Source organism: Chiloscyllium plagiosum, chromosome 9, assembly GCF_004010195.1.
Source record: "Chiloscyllium plagiosum isolate BGI_BamShark_2017 chromosome 9, ASM401019v2, whole genome shotgun sequence".
Lineage (NCBI taxonomy): Eukaryota > Metazoa > Chordata > Chondrichthyes > Orectolobiformes > Hemiscylliidae > Chiloscyllium > Chiloscyllium plagiosum.
The window spans coordinates 47576790-47597350 of record NC_057718.1 but is presented as its reverse complement, the minus strand read 5'-3'; the positions used below and the strand labels follow the sequence as shown (position 1 = coordinate 47597350).

The 20561-nt window shown below is 38.1% G+C and overlaps 2 protein-coding genes across 9 annotated transcripts in view; one reads left to right on the top strand and one right to left on the bottom strand.

Annotated features, from left to right (window-relative positions):
- The window catches only part of ppp2r5a (protein phosphatase 2, regulatory subunit B', alpha isoform), a 164095-nt gene extending 156662 nt beyond the window's left edge, over positions 1–7433 (top strand). The window contains exons 11-13 of the mRNA XM_043695865.1: positions 1162–1289; positions 2441–2542; positions 6651–7433. Of these exons, the coding sequence (XP_043551800.1) occupies positions 1162–1289; positions 2441–2542; positions 6651–6798 (378 nt within the window). The 3' untranslated portion in view covers positions 6799–7433. The remainder of the gene's footprint in view (positions 1–1161; positions 1290–2440; positions 2543–6650) is intronic.
- Positions 3061–20561, bottom strand: part of pacc1 (proton activated chloride channel 1) — a 70787-nt gene continuing 53286 nt past the window's right edge. For 3 of the 8 annotated variants that reach the window (XR_006312522.1, XR_006312526.1, XR_006312530.1), the window contains one exon: positions 16109–19355. The gene's annotated coding sequence lies outside the window, so the exon portion shown is untranslated. Of the gene's footprint in view, positions 3080–7799; positions 7883–16108; positions 19356–20031; positions 20071–20561 lie in introns of those variants that run through there. The other 5 variants (XR_006312524.1, XR_006312523.1, XR_006312528.1 and 2 more) reach the window with 5 other exon arrangements.

Genomic DNA, 20561 nt, shown 5'->3' with positions numbered 1-20561 from the left:
TCAGCCGTTCCAACACCATGCTAATTAACATGCCATCTAGCGTGGTGATGTAACGTCTGAGAACAAACCTACAACCTGAGCTACAAATCTTATCCAAAATCTTGATTAGAAAATATTGCTACCTGTAAGTGCATTACTAATAGGCATGCTCTCCTGTTTATGGAGGGAGACTGTTTAAGTATGCAAACTGGTTCCTACTCCAGCTATGGAGTACTAATTGAACATATGTATAGCACCTGTCACTTATTTACTCCAGGTGTTGAGCAGACCATCCAGTGAACACTGGTGAATGTCAAAGAAAAGACCGAAAGAAAATTTTCAGGGAAAACTGTTCCAAAATCAGCAGAAGCAGGAGTACTTCCAACACAATATGGCCACTATATTGACTTACAGTTGTTCTGTGCAGATGTCTAAAAAAGTGCCATAGACTAAACATCTCTTGCTGCTGGCTGTAAAGATTAATTTTATTTTGCTAATCAGACTCTTAATAGCACTGGATCCTGCTACAATCCTGTTTGCAGTTTAGCACAGGTTTACTTGAAAAAGGCATCATTTTGCTTACTGTGGGAAAAGTGCATGCTAGTAAGTTGGGATCAAAATTAGAACACTGTTGAGGCTGAACAGAAAAAAAAATTACTGTTCACAATACTTCCATAACCTTCGCTGGATGTGTTCCTTACATGCATACAAGTGGAAAACATGAAAAGTGAGGGTCTTTTCCTTTCTTTTGTTTTTTTTTGGTCATTACTATTGCATGCTCACTGTGATGGTCTTCATGGTCAAAATAGAACAAAATGACAATTCAGCAATCAAAGTGGAAGTTGCAAGCACCTCTTTTTCTGAAAGCATCTAAATTATGGTTGGAATGGGAAATATCAATTACTGATGATGATTCTGAAAATTAGTTAAATTTATATTGGGAAGGAAGATAAAATAAAGGTGATTATTCTCCTTGTACTTGTTGCAGTTTCAAATCCAAAAGGAAGGAGACATTTTAATGATGTACTTCTTCTTTTCCATCCTTTTACATGCATCTGATCATGGGGTCCTTTAAGGCATGATGAAAACATTTGTTCAGGAAATCAATGCTTGCACATACAGTAAACAATCTTGAATATTTATTTTAAAGTGAGCATTTTCAAATATTATTTTTCTCCATAGGTCGCAGAAAGAGCTTTGTATTTCTGGAATAATGAGTACATACTTAGTCTAATAGAAGATAATTCTGAGAAAATTCTACCAATTATGTTTGGTAGTTTATACAGAATCTCCAAGGAACACTGGAACCCGTAAGTTTTTATAATTTAAGGTTTATTTACAGTTGAACAAACCTAGCACTTCAGATATTCACTGCTCACTTTATCAGATGATTCAGGCTAATGTTTTTGTGTACTCTCCTGCAGTGTTTTTACATCAGTTTTTCAATATTGGTCTTACAGGTAATAGTTACAAGATGACAATTTTTCATCCTTATGTTTTTGAGGTTGCTTTATATTATTGTTACCTGTCCTGAATATCTGTTTAAAACAGTCTCAATTGTTAGTTTTGCATGAAAATCAGAGCTGGCTTTCCAGTGTAGTACTGAGAGACTGCTGTACTGTCCGAAGTGCTGAATTTTGGTTGAACAATTAAAGGATCCCATTTTTCAGCTAAATGCAAAAGATTGATGACATTATTTTAAAAAGCAGGGAAGATATGCCCAGTGTCTTGGTCATTATTTATGCCACCATCAACATCACAGAAAAACTGATTCGCTGGTCATTATCACCTTGCTGTTTGTGGTCACTTGTACACAAGTTGACTGATATGTTTCAGTTCCTGCAGTATAACATGACTAGACTTCAAAAATAATTAATTGACAGTGAGGTGCTTCAGGATATCTCCCTTTTGTATACTACACATGTTCTAATCTGTTTGAGGGATACTATTCTTTGTGAAAATAAATAGTGAAAAAATTCAACTCACTTCTTGCTCCTACGCATGCCTTTTGATCTTGACATCCTTACTCATGTCAAATATTCTATCCAACCGAATAGAATCTTTTAAGTTAATACTTTTGTTTAATATCTCTGGGTAGAGGATGCCATTCTGGCCAAGTTAACGTTATCTGTTATGAAGTATCCAATCAGACCATCACAGCTCCAACTGTTTACTAATTTCATGGTGTTCCATTGCTCTGTCTGGAATGCCAGTATGTATGTTAAGCATTTTTGTGAAGGAAGTTTTCTTGATATCATTGCTAATTTGTCCTTTGCTAGTTTGAATTCATCTACAGTTTTGTGTTTTGGGTCAAATATTGATTTTCATTTTCAATTGTACTATTACATCACAAATGTTTTCAGTTTGCTTACATTATCTGTTTCATGTTTCATGATTTTGTAAATACTTCTGCAATTGTAATCTTGCTGTACATTTAAGTGAATGCAAACTTGTTTTCCAGAACCATTGTAGCACTCGTTTATAACGTACTAAAAACATTAATGGAGATGAATGGGTCACTGTTTGATGAACTTACAGCATCTTACAAAGCAGAAAGACAACGGTATGCAATAATCTTTCAATTTTTGTTTTATATTTTCCTCTTTCAAGTATTTAATAAGTTGCTTATAAAAAAATACAGTTTGAAATGTGGAGAAACTAACAGTTTTATTGTTTGTAGGTATAGTCAGCTGTAACTCATTAGCATTACCTACTCAGTTTTTCATCTTTGTGATTGACAAAGGGCAATGAACCTTGTCTCTTTTCATCCTGTTTCAATAGTGTAGTGGGCAGCAGAATCTTGCTCTGTGTATCTTGTGGAAGTACATTTATCTTCTTGCAATATGCATACTGTTATGGACCACACCAAGAAAATCAACACATTAAGATAGCTTCATTTTTAAAAACCTTTAATTTATGCTGTTCATGCAATACATTTACACTACATTGATTCAAAGAATGCAAACATTCACTACTGTATGCCACTTCAGTCTTTTTTTTTTCCCGCCATCAAATGCCTCCATCTTCCTTCAAAGTAGTTTCAGGTGTAGGCCATTACGTTTCCTCATTCTGTCACACGTATAATTTTCAAATTGAACAGCTGCAATAAACAGTCTGGTATTTTTATCCTTAAATATTTCAAAAATTTTAAGCGTTATGCTCAGTATAATCAGTTATTTCAGATACATTACTGGCAATATAAATATTGCAAAACCAACACCAAGTCATGGAGATGTACAGCACAGAAACAGACCTCTCGGTCCAACTCGTCCATGCCGATCAGATATTCTAAATTAATTTCGTCCCGTTTGCCAGCTCTTGGCCCATATAAGGTCTCTTTCTCTATTGTGGAATATTTCTGCTGATAATTAATCAATTTTCTGGAAAAATACCCAATAGAGCTTTTTATCTTCTCGTTGTCATCTTCCAAGAGTACAGCATCGACACCCACATCACTTGCATCAATAGCCACCTTGAATGGCTTTGTGCAGTTAGGTGTGGCTAACACAGAGACAGTGGGTCACACAGTTTACAGGCTGCCAAGTGTCTTCTGTCATTCCTCAATCCAATGAAATGTTCAGTACTACTTCAACAAGTCAGTCAGTGGAGCAACCACACTGCTAAAATTCAATACGAACTTCTGATTAAAAGCCATGCAGTCCCAGGAATCGTGGTACTTCCCTCTTTATTGATGGTATAGGAAACTCCCCAGTAACCTTAGTTTTGACATCCCATGGGGCCATTTGTCCATGTCCAATGACATGGCCCAGGAACAAGATTGGACTTTTGCAAGCTCACTTTTGGCCAGGTTTATCACCAAGCCCACCTGCTGAAGTCGATTGAACAATTCGGGTAGATGCTCCAAGTATTCCTTCTATGTGTGACTAAAAATCACCAGATCATTGATGTATATCACACAATTGGGTAATTCCAAAATGACCTTACTGGTTAGTCTTTGAAATATGGCTGGCACATTTTTGATACCAAATTTCCTCAGACTTCATGTTTAAGATCGTAACTTTCTGGGGTATACAGAGATTTTTCTTTGTATTCTTTTCGATAAACTGCTTTCGTTTTTCATCTTTCTGTTGTAATTCAGCTAATTTCTCTGAACTTAAAATATTCATTTTGTCCTCCACCTGTTCTTTTTTTCTCAACCATTTGATCAAACATAGTTTCAACTTCCTTATCTTTACTCCTTAATTTCCTGCTTCAGCCTGTGACTTTGTGGCCTTATTACCATGCAGTCAGGAAAAATCCTAAGATATACTTCCTGTAACATCTCAGTTGCCTGATTTTCCACAGGCTTTTCAACTACAGTAGGCATCATTCCCACCTGTCATCTAGCTATATCATTATTAAAGATAAACTGCATTTCTAGAACCGAGAATTTCTCTATTACTCCTACCACAACTTCACCACTGTTCACCGGACTCTCCAACCTCACTTTATGGACCATTGATCTTCCCATCATGAGTTCCATGCTGCCTTTTCTGGCAATATGCCTTCTGAATTAGGAATCTCCTAAACTCTCACCATCAAAGATTGACTTGCTCTTGTATCTCTTAAAATTTTAATTTCTTTACTTACTTCTCTGAGTACACATGAGTAAACATTTCCCATGGAACTAAATTCCTTAAAGAGATCTAGTAATTGCTTCTCAACCAACTCCTGATCAGGTTGTACATTCTTTTGCAGCTTTTTAGCTTCCATCATACTTTCCTTTACTACTTCAAAATTCACTGGCTTATCCTGTTTTCCCACATGCTTCTTCCCAGTGCTTTTTCTAAACCCCTAACACACAACTTTATATGGCCTACTTTATTGCAGTGAAAACACTGAACTTTTTTAATTCTCTTTTCCCCCTCGTGGATTTCCTTTTTACCCTGTGACAAACTGTCTTTACCATCTTCAATGAGATCTCCTTTTCCATTCTACCTGAAGATTTCTCTGTTCCTCTTTCTATCCCTCACTGATTGAAATTGATTTCAGAAGCCAAACTTTGATTTATGAGCCAACTGATAATTATCTGCCGATTCCACTGCTAATCTTGCAGTCTTAACTCTGTGCTCTTGCACAATTTCTCCCTCCTTCAAAAAGTAAATTTTTGTACTCCTCCAAAATAATCATCTAAGAGCATTGTATGTTTGATATATCTTCAGTGTCCTTACCACCTATTGAAGTTACTTTGTTTGATCCCTTCAAACTCCATGTATGTTTGACCAGGTTCACTTCTTAGATTCTTAAAATATCTGTAGGCTTCTAGTATTAACTTGTATGTACTCAAGATGGTGTTTTTCACCTCCTCATACTCCCAGTTAGTGATGCAAATACCTCACTAGTGCTACCTACTATCTTTGTTTGGATCAACAATACCCACATAGTCACTGGCCATTTTACGTGTTTAGCCACTTTCTCAAATGAAATGAGAAAGGCTTCTGCATTCTTTCTCATCGAACTGAGGCAACACTTGGACATATTAAAACAGATTCCCACCAGGCCTTTCACTACGATGGAATTGCTCACCATCACTGTGCTCATCACTATTCCTACCTTTATCCCTACCTGAGCCATTTGAAATCAACTTCGAGTTTTCAGTTCTAAAGGTTCAAAAACACTCTTTCTCTCCCTTTTTTTCTCTTTCTTTCTCCCTTTCATCTTGAAGGGTTATCCTTTTCTTTTTGTTCTGTCAGGGCTAAACAAAATAAAAACAAAAATAATTGGCTTAACTGTAACTCTGAGTAACGACTCATAGAGTTACAGACTCATAACTGTAACTCTGAGTCATTTATTAACAAAATAATAAACGACTCATTAACTGCTTCAATATATTAATATCCAATAAACACATCCTTGGCAAAGGCAAATTCAGTAAAATAGATTATCTTGCATGTAATTCTAGCAGCAAGAGAACCCAAACTTTTAGCTGTAGCAAAGAGAGAGAAATGTAGCAGCTTTCACAACCTCAACAGCTATTGAAAGCTAAACTAAAAATCCTGATTAAAGAGTCAGCGAGATGTACAGCATGGAAACAGACTGTTTGGTCCAACTTGTCCATGCCGACCAGATATCCTAAATTAATCTAGCCCCATTTGGCCCATATCCCTCCAAACATTTCCTCTAGCAGTTCATTCCATACACGTACTACCCTCTGCGTGAAAAAGTTGCCCCTTTTATATGCTGTTATGCATAGTATCCCCCAACATTTCAGTGTTCCACATTAGCATAGCACCAATAAATATTTGAATCTGCTTTTCTAGCATTATACAAATGCACTGCAAGTTAACCACAGTTCCTTTAATCATGTAAGTGGCAAGTTGCAAAATTTGTTGTACACTGGCTTGTAAATTGACATGAGCTGATTTAGAGCAAAGGTTTTAAAATGATCCATTTTTGGAGCTGACAAATATTTGTGTAACAAAATTTATGATAATTGTACTTTTGACAATATTTTTAAAAATCAAGGACTTTTTTATGGCTATTGAGCCAATGGTGATTATTTATGAAAAATAAATTTAATAACTCCATAAATATGTTACTGTCCAATTGCTGCAATTAAAGATTAATTCAGAAAGTTCAGTTTTTAATATTTAACACTCCATTAGTAACCACTGTATAATACTGGTCCTATATTGTTCTAATCAGTCGTAAATTACTGTTTCGTCTTGCAGCGAAAAGAAAAAAGAACAGGAGCGTGAAGAGCTTTGGAAGAATCTTGAAGAGTTGCAGCTCCAGAGAAGCCAGGCGCTTTCTGGCAGCTTGCAGATCAATACCCACAATGTGGAAAATGCTCAAAGCAGTAAATCAAGTGCCAAATAACCGGAATCAACAGTTGGTGTACAGTTACAGGCTATAATGATGGAGCATTTCATACATATTTTGGAGTATGTGTGGGAAAAATGCATACACAAGGAAAACCTTCAGCAGTATACTTCCAAAAAAGACCAACTTTTTTTGATGATATGTAAATTATGTCAAAAGGAAAGAACCTGAACTTTGAACATTACTGTGTGACCACATGATATTTGTAACTTTGTCTGATCATGAATTTATTACGTCACTTTTTAGAATTCAGAGAATAAATGAATTTATCATTTGTGACCAGAGTGAAAATAATTGAGTGGTGAAATTATGACTTGAAAAAAACTTTTGATTGTGCTGCACATTGAAAATTAGTCAGCTATTTAAATATAGATTTTTCCTATTTTATATGTGCTTCTCACAATGCTACAGACCTCAAGTAACAAGAAAGGGAGTGAGTTATGCATACACAGCAAACATTAGAAATTCAAGGATAAAATATTGTATGTTTTTTCTCTTCAACTAGTCTTTCTGATGCTGTGCCAGAGAACCATTCCATTCTGTAAACCTATGGGAGTATGAAGCTCTTTTGTAATAAGACAACTTATTTGAGGTTTTGAGCAACATTCAATAAAGTCTACATAATATTTGTATTTGGATCTCACCATTATTAGTTATTATATTTTAATGAAAAGTTTTACACAGTTTCTGATTGAGCCATATGAATCTCTCATAGTTGTACTAAAGTGTAAAAGTTCAGATATCCAGTCCTAGACTTTCATTTCTTAAGTAGAGAAATAGGATTACATTGTAGATTATCAGTGTCTATTCATTCATGTGCCGCGGGTGAGATGTGAGAAACTGTCTGCTGACTACAGTGCTCCTCTATGAAATTAGATTGGGCATTCTTTACCCAGTTCCTATTTGGCTACAAACTGCATATCATAAAGTTCTGAAGCAGTCATTTCAGACTCAAAACATTAACTCTGTCTCTCTCTCTCTCTCTCTCCACAGATACTGTCAGACTGCTGAGTTTTCTCCAACATGTTTTTATTATGCAGGTAGTTCTTCCATGAAGTGATAGTTGTGTTTTTGTGCAACCCTGCAATACAGAAAAATTGCACTTTAGAAACAGTACTTAAAGTGTTGGTGATGTAATCGCGTTACAGCCAACATGTATTTTAAAAGACCGTATTTCAGAAATTCATTAATCGCGTTATAGTGAATGCACGTTATGGAACACATATAATAGCAAAATGACCTGTACATAATTAGGGATTCTTCTTCAGATGTAGTTGTCTTGGGTAGCATAGAACAGGGTGCTTTTCTGAAGTTGCAATATAAATACTTTTTTTTTAAAGAGCAAGTCAAAGTTGAGTTGCATTTGCATCTGTTTGCACTTTTTCCATGGATCTCTAACTAGTACTAACATATATTATGTATCAGGAGTAGGGAGCAGAGTATATTAAAAGTTAAATATGATTTGGAGGAACTGGTGTTGGACTGGGCTGGGCAAAGTTAAAAAATCTCTCAACACCAGGTCATAGTCCAACAGGTTTATTTGGCGGCACTAGCTCTCAAAGCGCTGCTCCTTCATCAGGTGGTTCTGAAGCAGGATTATAAGACAGAATTTTTAGCAAACGTTTACAGTTTCATGCAGCTGAAATGATATATTGAACATTTGTAGATTGCTATTAAGTCGTTCATCATTTCGAATGGGTTTGCTATTTTCAGTTCTTTAGTATGTAAATCCCAGAACTACTTTTAAGTCACATTCTAAAGATAACTTCAGGTTTTATAACAAAAGGTGCCATCTCGGTTCACAATGTATTAAAGGTGTGAGGTTAAAGTCTGTCTGTATCCCAATCCTGAGTCAGACTGGTTCTATTTCTGAAGTGGAGTTTACAAGATATTATATGGATTGACTGCCTGTTGTGCATTTTTTGAGCAAAATAGAATGTATATTCAGAAATAATTCTACAAGTATAAATTCACCCCATAAAATTATATTTGTGTGTGCATGCAGGAGAAAGAGACAGTGAGTATATCTGTTTCAAGATGACAACAGTGATCCCAATGAGCCAACCGACGAACCAGAATAATCATCACAGAGATCCGTAGAGGTGCAATCAAAAAGAGCCGTCGATTTGGACCTCACCAAAGGTCCACTACCCTGGACTTGACATGTGCTCAGAGTCGGGAAATGTGTAAATGCAAGATTCATCAGCCGCACCCACAAGGTAAAGTAAAACATCACCTGATCACAACACAATGTCATCCATGCTCTCAAAACCAATCGCAACTTTGGCATTAAACCAGCAGATAAAGGAGGAGCCATTGTCATTTAGAATAGAACAGTTTACTGCAAGGAGGCGTACCGACAACTGAACAACCAGGAACACTACAGGCAACCACCAACCAAAAAACACACCCATGAACGAAACACATTGATCAAGACATTTGATCCAGTCCTTCAGAGTTCTCTGCGCACTCTCATCCCACGTACTTCTCGGGTAGGGGACTTCTAATGGCATCTGAGGATACACAAAGCCAATACGCCAGGATGTCCCATCATACCAGGCATCAGGACCCTGTGCGAAAACCTCTCTGGCTATGTCAAAGGCATCTTGAAACCCATTGTACGCGGAACCCCCACTATCGCGACACTACCGATTTCTTGAAGAAACTCAACATCCACCGACCAGTCGAAATGGGAACATTCTTCGTCATAATGGACGTTTCAGCACTCCACACCAGCATCCCCCACGATGACAGCATCATGGCAACAGCCTCTATTCAATACCAACAACTGCCTATCTCCAAGCACCATTCAACAACTCATCCACTTCATCCTATCCAACAACGTTTTCACCTTTGACAACCAGTTCTTCATTAGACACACAGAACAGCCATGGGGGCCAAATTTGCACTCCACTATGTCAATATTTTCATGCACAGGTTCGAACAAGATTTCTTTTCTGCACAGGACCTCCAACCAACCTATACACCAGAAATTTTGAGAACATTTTCCTCCTGGACCCATGGCAAGGTGTCACTGAAACAACTAAACAATGATATTAATGAGTTTCATCCCACCATCAGACTTACCATGGACTACTCTTTTAGTATCTGTCTCATTCTTGGACACACGCATCATCCATCAAGGATGGGCACCTCAGCACCTTACTCGACCGCAAACGCACGGATAACCTCACAATGCTACACTTCTCAAGCCTCCACCCTAAACTTATTTAAACAGCCAACCCCAACAGACAAGCCCGATGAATACACAGGATCTGTTCATATGAGGACGAATGCAACGGACACCTGAAGGTGGTGAAGGATGCCCTCATAAGAACAGGGTACAATACTCAACTCATCAGTCGCCAGTTCTGACACGCCACAGCAAGAAACCATAATGACCTCCTCAGGAGACAGACACTGGATGCAACCAACAGGGAACCCTTTGTTGTCCAGTACTTTCCTGGAGCCGATAAACTGCGTCGTGTTCATGTGCCACGACCTTGGGTTCATGTCACACTTCAGGTGACCCCACTGCACTATACACACACACACTCTCACTCACTCACTCACACACACTGTTACATATTGTCACACTCATGCAGGCCCTCTCTCATTGCACACACATTACACCCCCTACACTCTCACCTATGCATGCACCATCTCACAGGCTTATACCCCATCACTGTCACGCATATACTTTACCAAGCTGGCGCGCGCACTCTCTCACATGCACTTACGCACACACTCACTTTGTCTCTCTTTCTCCACGTGCGCACACGTTTATGTGGTGAATTTGTATATGCAAATATAATTCTGCAAATATATTCTATTTTACTCAAAAAATGCATAGCCTACAGGCAGTCAATCCATATATTATCTTGTAAATTCCACTTAAGAAATAGAACCAGTCTGACTCAAGATTGGGATACAAACACACTTTAACTTCATAACTTTAATACATTGTCTGAGCTGAGATGGAACCTTTTGTTATAAAATCTGAAGTTATCTTGAGAATGTGACTTAAAAGAAGTTCTGTGATTTACATAGCAAATCCATTCTAAAAGATGAAAGACTTAAATCTACATTTGTTCAATATATCATTTCAGCTGCACGACACTATAATCTTTTGCTAAAGATTAGGATCCTGCTTCAGAACCACCTGATGAAGGAGCAGCGCTTCGAAAGTTAGTGCCTCCAAATAAACCTGTTGGACTATAACTTGGTGTTGTGTAAAAGTTAAACATGCATCATTCCACCGCAAAAAGTTGTAGTTTTGATTCTACACACTACAATGTAGTCGTGCTAATAATTTTTTGTTTCCTTGTCTCACTGGGTAAAGCTTTCTTTATCCATGCAACCTTACCTCCTCCCACAGGAAATGTTAGTTATTTGTAATGTATTAATAAGATCAAATCAGAGAGTGTTATTGTGGAACCATATCTTCACAGCAGCAATCTTGAAATTATTTTCTGACTTTTAATTACCGCAAAAAATAAGTAGGGATTTTTATTCAAACAGCAAAAAGATAAAGGGAAACAGCAGTTTGATGGGGAAATGAGAGATACAGGAGCAACAGGCATGGGACAGGGTGGGGACAGGAAGGATGTGCACTGACTATAACTGTGTCCTGCTGTTGATGTCGCATTCACAATAAATTATTGTATTTGTTTGACAACTTACAAAATTACAGAACCTGTTAAAATATAGTAATTATTTGCAGTCAGAAGGCCAAATTCATCATTTTCATCTGATTATTTGATTTATAACCCTCTTGAGCTCAAATGGATATACTGCTTTCAACTTATTTCCACCAATGTAAGTTGATAAATTCAAAAAAAACTTTTATAATCGTACTATGCTAGGGGCTTGTTAGAACAAGTAATTATATCCATGCGGTTATTTATTTGATAAATTTTAAATAATAATTGAGAGGAAAGTGCCAAACATTTGCCAATTTCCTGTAATAATTTGCCCGGCAAGTGAGATGAATAAATGTAAGCATACTATTCATAACTGCTTTTGCATGCTGGTAGAATGGTACATGGTAAAGACACTAAACAAGGAGGAAGCTGATTGTTTGTGATTGACTTGAAGAATTATTGCAGTGTTTCGTCCCGGCTTTTCTGACTAATGTTGCTTTAAATAGATTACTGCAAGTATTAATATGCTAGTCAGTAAATCTAATTTCCAATGAATTTAGTTGCACTTTACAACGTAATACAGTGATAAAACACTTTTTACACAGTTAACATAATCTGCTTTGGTAATGTTAGGAATCTGAAAATAAATCTTGTTATTTGCACTGTTTGCGAAGTCTGTGTTTGACCTTAAAAATTATAGCTATTTGTCTTTATTTGATTACTGACGATTGATGAATGTTACCGCCTTGCTGAGATCTTCTAAAACACCTGTTTCCTGCTTTTCTGTTAAGTAGGTTACATGTTATTTGAACTATTGACTTAATATGTGTTTGGAGAATCTGTTTTCTTTCATCAAAGCTGCCAACAGATTTGGTTATATTTTTGTTCCACTTCTGATGGCTTATCTAATCTGCCATTTCTTTTGGTGGATGAGAAAGTAAACTTGTGATTTTTCAGTGTTTTCTTTTAATTTCAGATATCCATTTTGTTTCTTGGGCGCAGTGTTTAAGTAATTGTCTTTTTCAAATAAAATTAACATTTAAATCCTGTTATTTACCATAATTTTCTAGCCTGTCCCCTATTTACTGTCTTTCATCTGGTCATGAATTTCTTTTCTCAGATTATTTGCCAAGGCTTATTTTAACAACTACCTCTCTTTCCTCAACATTGCTTCCACTGCTGATTTGCTGTGCAAGGATTCTAATTGAGATCCTGCCTTTCTTTTCACAGATTAATCCTACAAATATCATTGTGTTTTGTGCAATCTCCCCCACTTCATGCAACATGTTTGCATGAACTGTCTTCAGCAATATAAGCCAAATCTATATCATAGCTGTCCTGCTTATTAGTTCCCAGTTATATTTTGTTGTACCTGTCGTTTGAACAAAAAAGGTTTTCTTCCTTCACTGTTTACAAGGACTAGAAACGCAAATTATTGGAAACCAACTATTCCCCTAATCCATATTCCTTTTCTCTTTGTTCTGTCTCCTTCTAATTTCTTTCCTATTTTCACAATTCTCTTCTGAACTGGATCATTTTGTCCTCCGCAAGAACGTTAGAGCTTTTCCTTTGCTTTCACAGATGGGAAATCTTTATCAAGTCTCACCCTAACTTTCTCCAGCTTTCATAATTCTTTGGAACTGTATCCTCCGGCTTGCTTTACTTTTACTACGTTTTTATTGAAGTTCATTAGTACTTCTTCCCACATTCACTAACCTCTGTCTTTTTCAGAACACTTCTCACTTCCAATTTCTTATCATGGGTTGAATTGCTCATGACAGTGATTCTCTTGTCATGGCAGGAAAGTCTCTGCTTGGCTGAGCTGAAGTACTGTTTGAGTCCTATTCCTATCTGCCCATGGATCACAGTAATATTATGGAATATTAAATTATCATATCCAGGATTAAGGTATCTCATCTGATCTTATCTCAACTCCTTCCTTACCGCAATGCCTTCCTAAAGTCCTTAACCTATTTCTTTGTTCACCTTAAAATCTACAGTTCCTAGTAGACTTTTTTTCTCCACTGAATGAGTTTCCTCCTAATCCACGATTTGTTCAGGCCCCATTCATCTACATCTGTGATATGATTTTAAATCCTTCATGATTTTGAATCCTTCCGTTGTTTCCCTTTAATTGTAAGAGTGCAGTCACTCCACACTACCATTCTTAGGTCAGAGGTCACACGGCACCAGATTATGGTCCTACAGGTTTATTTGAAATCAATCTTTTGGAACGCTGTTCCTTCAAGTGAAAGCTTGTGATTTCAAATATAACCAGTGAACTACAACCTGGTGTCATGTGACTTCTGACTTTGTCCACCAACACTTCACTTTGTTCTTCATGAGAACAGTGCATAGTTTCTCTACTACTTGTAAAGAAGCCAAACCTATTTCCAGCACTATCTCTCTCCACTGCCCAACTGCATTTGTTTTTACCTGGTATAATTTGAAGTTTTGTCCAGCTAAACAGACCATACAATCTTGCTTTTTGTTGGATATGTGCATCATTTTGTTTTTGTACTATTCAGGACTCCTTGACCACGTCTTTGGTTACAATACACAGCTGTATTGTTGCTGCTTCCTGCTGTTACTATAATTTTAAGCACTTCATTTCATTAATTGTACATTCAATTAAAATCAATCTCTCATGCCTGGCAAAGGTAAATCAACATTCTCTTGCTCTGTATTTGTTAGTACGCTTTTCATACACTTTCAAAACTTATCCCTTTCTTAAAAAATCACTCTGCCATTTCTTGTAAAACAAGTTATTTCATCCTCTTCTGGGGCTTTAAATGATGATTATAGTACTTTTTACAAAAAAAGACAGTAAATTCTCACACACTAGATTTCATAAAGTAATTTGCTGATTATTTTGCCTCCTCTTCATAAAGGCAACCAATTCTACTATCCCTTCCCATTCCAATGCAGACCTCTCAAGTTTGTTCCCCCCCCCAGGAAAGTTCTGTTCAGGCTAAGGTGCTTTGAATAGTACGTCCCTTTTTTTTCTGGGTTGTCTGAAACTCTGAACAACCCAACGGTATTTCTTCTGTGTTTTTATTCCTGAAGAACAATATAATTTTGTAGCATTACATTTACACACAGCAGTTCAGATGATATGTGAATCTAGCAGTAATCAAATTAAAACTTAAGCTACACCAATCCAATCTGTACATTTTCTTTTTTGTATTACAAATATCATTAGTAGGTACAACTTCTGTTTGGGACATCTTTTGTTTGCTTTCAATGGGATGAACAGCTTATTTGTGTTTTTTAATTGCATGAATATTGCCAAAGATAGAGACTTGCTGCTGATTTCCACAGTACCAAGTGACTACTTACAATCATAAAATCATTTTCACTGTGACTATCTTGCATACTACTCCTGTTCACCCTCTTTATGCAATCTGACCACTGATTCACAGAAATGTTACAGTGCAAGAAAAGGCCACTTAAATCATTCCTATGCCAGCTTTCTGAGCATTTTGATTTGGTGCCTAAACTCCTGCCTTTTCACATAACCCTGATTGGTTATTTGAATAGCAATAGTGTCTCAAATGAACCTGCCTCCACCTCACTTCCAGGTTATGCCTTCCATTTCTCAACTACTGGCTGTGTGGGGGAAAAAAAAGTTTCTCATTTCACATTTACCACTTTTGCAAAACATTTTAGAACTGTGCCTTCTGGTTTTCAATCATATTGCAAACCAGAGCTTTTTTCATATCTGATAATACTATTTGTGATTTTAAAAACTTCTATTAGTTCTTCTCTCAAGCTTCTTTGCAGGGGAAAGAATTCTGATTTTGTTTTATTTAATATCTTTTCTCATAACTGAAGTTTCTTGTACCTGGAAATATTATCATAAACCTCTTCTGTATTCTCTCCAATATGTTCACAAGCTTCCCAAAGTTCAGTGCCCAAAACTCTACACATACTCCAGGTAAGGTCTAATCAGTGTCCTATAAAGGTTCAGCATAGCTTCCTTGCTCTTGTATTTTATGCCCCTATTAATGAAGCCTGGAATATTGCATACTTTTTTAAACCTGTCCTGCCAGAAATAATGGTTTATGCACATATACACACAGATCTCTCTGCTCCCCAACACATTTCAGAATAATACTCTTTATTTTATGCTGTCACAGTCTTTACACAATGGTACAAAGAATATAGTGTTTCTCTTTTTTTCTCTATTTCTTTGATATGGGCTGAAATGAAAAAAAAAATTAAAAGCATGGATTGTTGAAGGATTGCTTTACTTTTTAAAAAGCAAGAAACCTGACACTCATTGCAAGTTTTGTTTATATGGCTGCTTGTTCAAGCAGTAGTGGAAGTCTAGTTTACAAGCAAGCTGGAGCTAAGGGGTGTGTCCAAATAGAGTTTTGGCTAGCAACAAGTAGGTGATTGGTCCCTGAACTGGTAACCACTTACTGACATAAGGCTTTCTGCCTACCATCTAGTTGAAATGTTCCCAGGTAGTTGAAGAGCCTGGAGCCTGTGAATGTTTTGGCAGATGTAATCAGATCTCAGCAAAGCAGGATCTGTCTTTTGTTCTGCAGTAAAATCATCTCAAACCTGAAGATGGCAGGAGGCACAGGGAAATAAACTGCTAACGAATGAAAATATCTGGAGAATGAGTAGCAGCGTCTGGATCAGCACAAATCATCTTCGCAAACCTTGTAGCCAAAGACCACTGAACTGTCTTCCCAGTGTTTTCCTGAAATCACATTATGGATCGTGGCAATCCTTAATTTGGTAGCCAGTCAGTTGAAGTATACAAAAACAGAAATTACTGGAGAAACTCTGCAGATCTGGCAAAATCTGTGGAGAGAAAACAGAGTTCACATTGAGTCCAGTGATCCTCGTTCAGAATATTGAAGTCTTGGGTTTAATTTCAAAATTCTCATTTTTTTTTGTACGATCTTTCAATGTTACTTCATTTTCAAAGAAAGATCCGGCTTACTTTAAAGGCTTTTTGGAGGTCTGAGATCTACTTGTTCCTCAGTTATGTGATAAACTGTACTTTAACTAATCCAAACACACTTGTACTGGCACAAGTTACTTTGCTTTCAAAGTAACTGGTAGCAGTGCAAAAGTGATGGAATTTGCTTTCTTTAAAAATTAGATGTCTTTGTGTAACAGATCTCCTTTGAGTTACAAAACAAAAAGCACAACTGATTAATTCTCTGCAACAAAACAGTGAAACTTGTGTTTTTTTCCAATTTATATTTCCAAATTAAAATATCTGTAGCCTTTATATCATGCTTGAATGCAGTCAACACATCTTCAGCAATGTTACTTTCTTTCCTTGTATAATCACATCTGTATTCTATGAAGGCTTTTATGCTGCCCCTTAGTGGCATAACTTTCAGATGTGGGATTCGTTGAATGATATTAAACTCCCCCTCATATTGGTTCTGATCCTTGATAATTTTTATGTATCAGATTCTTATTACATGACATGAGGTAACATTTTCTCTACAATAAGACCAGCATTATTTTCAGTAATTGGCATGAACAGAATCTTATAGGGATGTGATAGAATTATGCAAAAAGTTTCAATGTCCTGATCAACTTGCTTGGGGATTTATAGGTTGTTCAAAACTTTAATGAGGTGATTTGAGATATTAATAATATTCATATTTCTCTTACCAACTATGTGAACAAACTAACCATTGAGAATTCTTGTCGTGGAAGTCAGTACAGGCACCTGGTGCCTTCTGTTGGCTGCGACTAGCCTTTAAGTTACTCAGCACAGAATAATATCTCGCAGCACAATCTGTCCACTGATGTTGGAATCCAATATGGCCAACCCCTCCCAGCAAGTTGCAATGCTGCTGTATTGCATCCAGGATCAGGCTGCATGATTTGGTATAGCAATGAAAGGCAAGGCAGGGAAGCTAAGTGAGCAGCCCTGAGGTGCAGCCTATACCTGGATGCAATACTGCTGCAGCTTGTAATGTGGGTCTTTGCTTCCTAAATAGCCTGCAAGTGGATGGAAAATCCACTGCATGGACAGCAAGCCAACAGGTTCCACAGAGGGCAGTCTGGGGAGTAATGGCGGTGGGGGCTGCAGAAAGGGAATCACCATTTTGAGGTAGTGCCACAGTATTTGTAAGTGGAAATGGTAAAGCATGGATGGGAATAAGGTAATGCAAGTTGGAGGGCTTGTCCACAATCAGGAGCAACTTGATTTCGGGGCAGGACAGGGTGACCACATTTGGTTCAGTTACCTTGGATGCTGCCTGACCTGCTGCACTTTTCCAGCAACACATTTTCAGCTCTGATCTCCAGCATCTGCAGTCCTCACTTTCTCCTCAGTTACCTCATGCCAGGGTTGTTGGGGAAAAGGTTAGCAGGTGAAGGCTCATTCAGACAAGTGGGGATCTGGGCATATGCAAAGTCCAGAGAGCTCACAGGGCCATTTGGATTTAGGTCTACACTTACAGGCAGAGGCTGGAATCCACTGGCTGATGAGCACACACTGTCATCTTCAATTGTACATAATGGGAAAGACAATGGCTGAGATCACACTGAGTGGACAGAATAAGTGACTTGACTTGTGAAGGAGGGGCATGCAATTCCCACCACTATGTTTGGCCTTTAAAGAGGAAACAAAATTCCATACAACTACACAGTACAGAACACAGACCTGTGGATCCCTCATCCCCGGGGAATCATAAAGCCTTGGCTGTTTGTTGAGGTCCACATACTGCCGTACACTTCATTCACTCTGACACTTTTTGATATAGATGCTAGGGAAAGATTAAAGATGCTTGAGCATCAAGGACAATAGTTTCAGCATATCCCAAAGCATATAAGTCTTTGTTTATCTTCCACATGCAACAGTAAAGCTCTAAATACTCAATGCATGGTGTATCTTGTATGGACATGAAGCTAGGCATCATGGTGGCACAGTTACATTCAGAGCTATGCAGAGTTGAACAAATGGATGTAGTGCAAAAACAATCAGATCTGTACAAACATGGTACTTCCAATACAGTGCACTGTCACCTATGTCATCAAAGTTCCAGTCCTGTTCTTCTATGTACATGTGGATGAAGTTCCTGATTACTGACACTGCTGCCTGAGGCTGAGCATATGTTTAAACTCCAACAGCTCTCTAAATGCCAGTGGCCTGGTCATTTATTCCTCTACTAGCTCCACAGCCGAAGCACGGACGTGCTCACTAGATTCTGCTGTCAAAACTGTAAGGCTGATATCCCCGTTGTACTGTCAGTATCTGAGCAGGTAAAGGATGCAGGAAGCCTATGCTTCAACCTGAAGCCTCTATACTCAGCCTTATTGTAGTTGGCTTCTGATATAATATGCTGCTTCTCTGCAAGGTTTATGAACATCCTGCAATCCTAGCGATACCGCTAACACAAAAGGGAGAGAAGATGTCAGTGCCAGTAGTTACAAATGGTATACAATGGTAGCCAGGTGGACAGAGGATGCGCATCAATGATATCCTCAAGGCCTCATTGGTGAAGTGCGGCATTCCCATCGATATCTGGGAATCACTGCCCAAGACCACCCAAAGTGAAGGAGGAGCATCCGAGAAGGCATTGAGCACCTTGAGACTTACTGTCAGGAAAATGCGGAAGCCAGGTGAAAACAGCATGCCCCACCCACCTCTTCCCACAACCAATTCTGCCCCGAGTATAAGAGTTTACAGCAGCCACATTGTTCTGTAAAGCCACCGACAGACTCGCCCTGCAAGTGGAAGAGAGTCACTCTTATCTGTGAAGGACCGCCAATAATGATGAGACGTGAATCGCTTGGCAACTCCACAGCAGTAGTTCTGGTCTTCTCCTGCGAGGGATGGTTTCTCTCCTTGTGCAGGGTGAAGATTCCGATGTCAGGTACCCCTCCATCCTTCCAGGCCCTATCTGTCCTCTTGTTAGCTGTCTTCTCCTTGAATAGGAGAAAGGGAGGGATTGAATGAGCAGAATGTCAGGAAGTGGCACTGCTATTGGTGCTGGTGCAGGTGGTTAAGAAGTGATGAGGTCTTCCAAGGAAATGAGTAGGTAGTGCAGATAGCAGGTAGGGTTCCTAGTCTGGGTGGCTGGGGAAGGGGGAAGCAAGTGAGAGCAGACGTTGCATGCAAAAGTGAGAGTGTATTAGTGTGAGCCTTGGCAGGAGGTGGGCACATAAACAGAAATAGGATGAGAGTGAGAGCACAGAGGAGTGTAGTACTTACCTTGTGGAGTGGGAAAGGTCACTGACCTTGCAGCGCTGCTAGGCATTCCTCCACAATGTGGAGTCCACGTTGACCTGGGTGGCAGAGTCTGGTCTCATGGCCTCTGATACTAGACCACCGGAAAGTTAGTACTGCACCATCCCCTTCACCAGGTTCATGAGAAATTTTGAAAATTAACTTGCTATGTGCAAATAATGGCATTTTTGATTTTCAGGGAGAGGTAGGCACCAAAGAGAGTGGAGTGTATTATTTCCCCCTCAAACTCTATCTTGATTTAATCCCGGCCCTGCCTTTCACTGTTTGATCATGCAGCAATGCCCTCTGAGAAGGGCACTGCTAGTCACTGGCCACTTGGGTGTTTCCTTTCTCCCTGGTGGTGGAAATTGAATACAGATTTGCACACCTGTTGTCTTTCACTGTCTCTCACACCTGCACACACACAACATGGGTAACAAAACAAAAAGCATTTTTGATAGTTAAAACCCTGAAATGAATTAAAACAAACTGCTTTGATCTACTGACACTATAATCTGTTGAACATCCATAACAGCATTGTTCCAACTATTATCAAAATATCATGACAGCTTCAAACACATGGGAGTTATGAATTGATTGTGTCCTGCTTAATTGCTTAGACTGACTGATTTGCCTGTTTCTGGATTCCATTTAGATTTCTAAAGCTGTTTGTAAATCTTTTGATCACCAATAATAAGTTTGGGGATTTAGAAATATATCCAGAAGCTTTAAAACTCTGCTTTTAATTGGCAAATTTTAAAATCATTTTGAACAAGAGTAGGCATCATATTTATTTATTAGCCAAATATATTCTCTTAGATGAATTATGGTCTTCAATTTAAGCTTCAAACCTTTGAATGTCTGATTGTTTCAAAGCACAAACTGAATCTTATTAAAAATCAAGA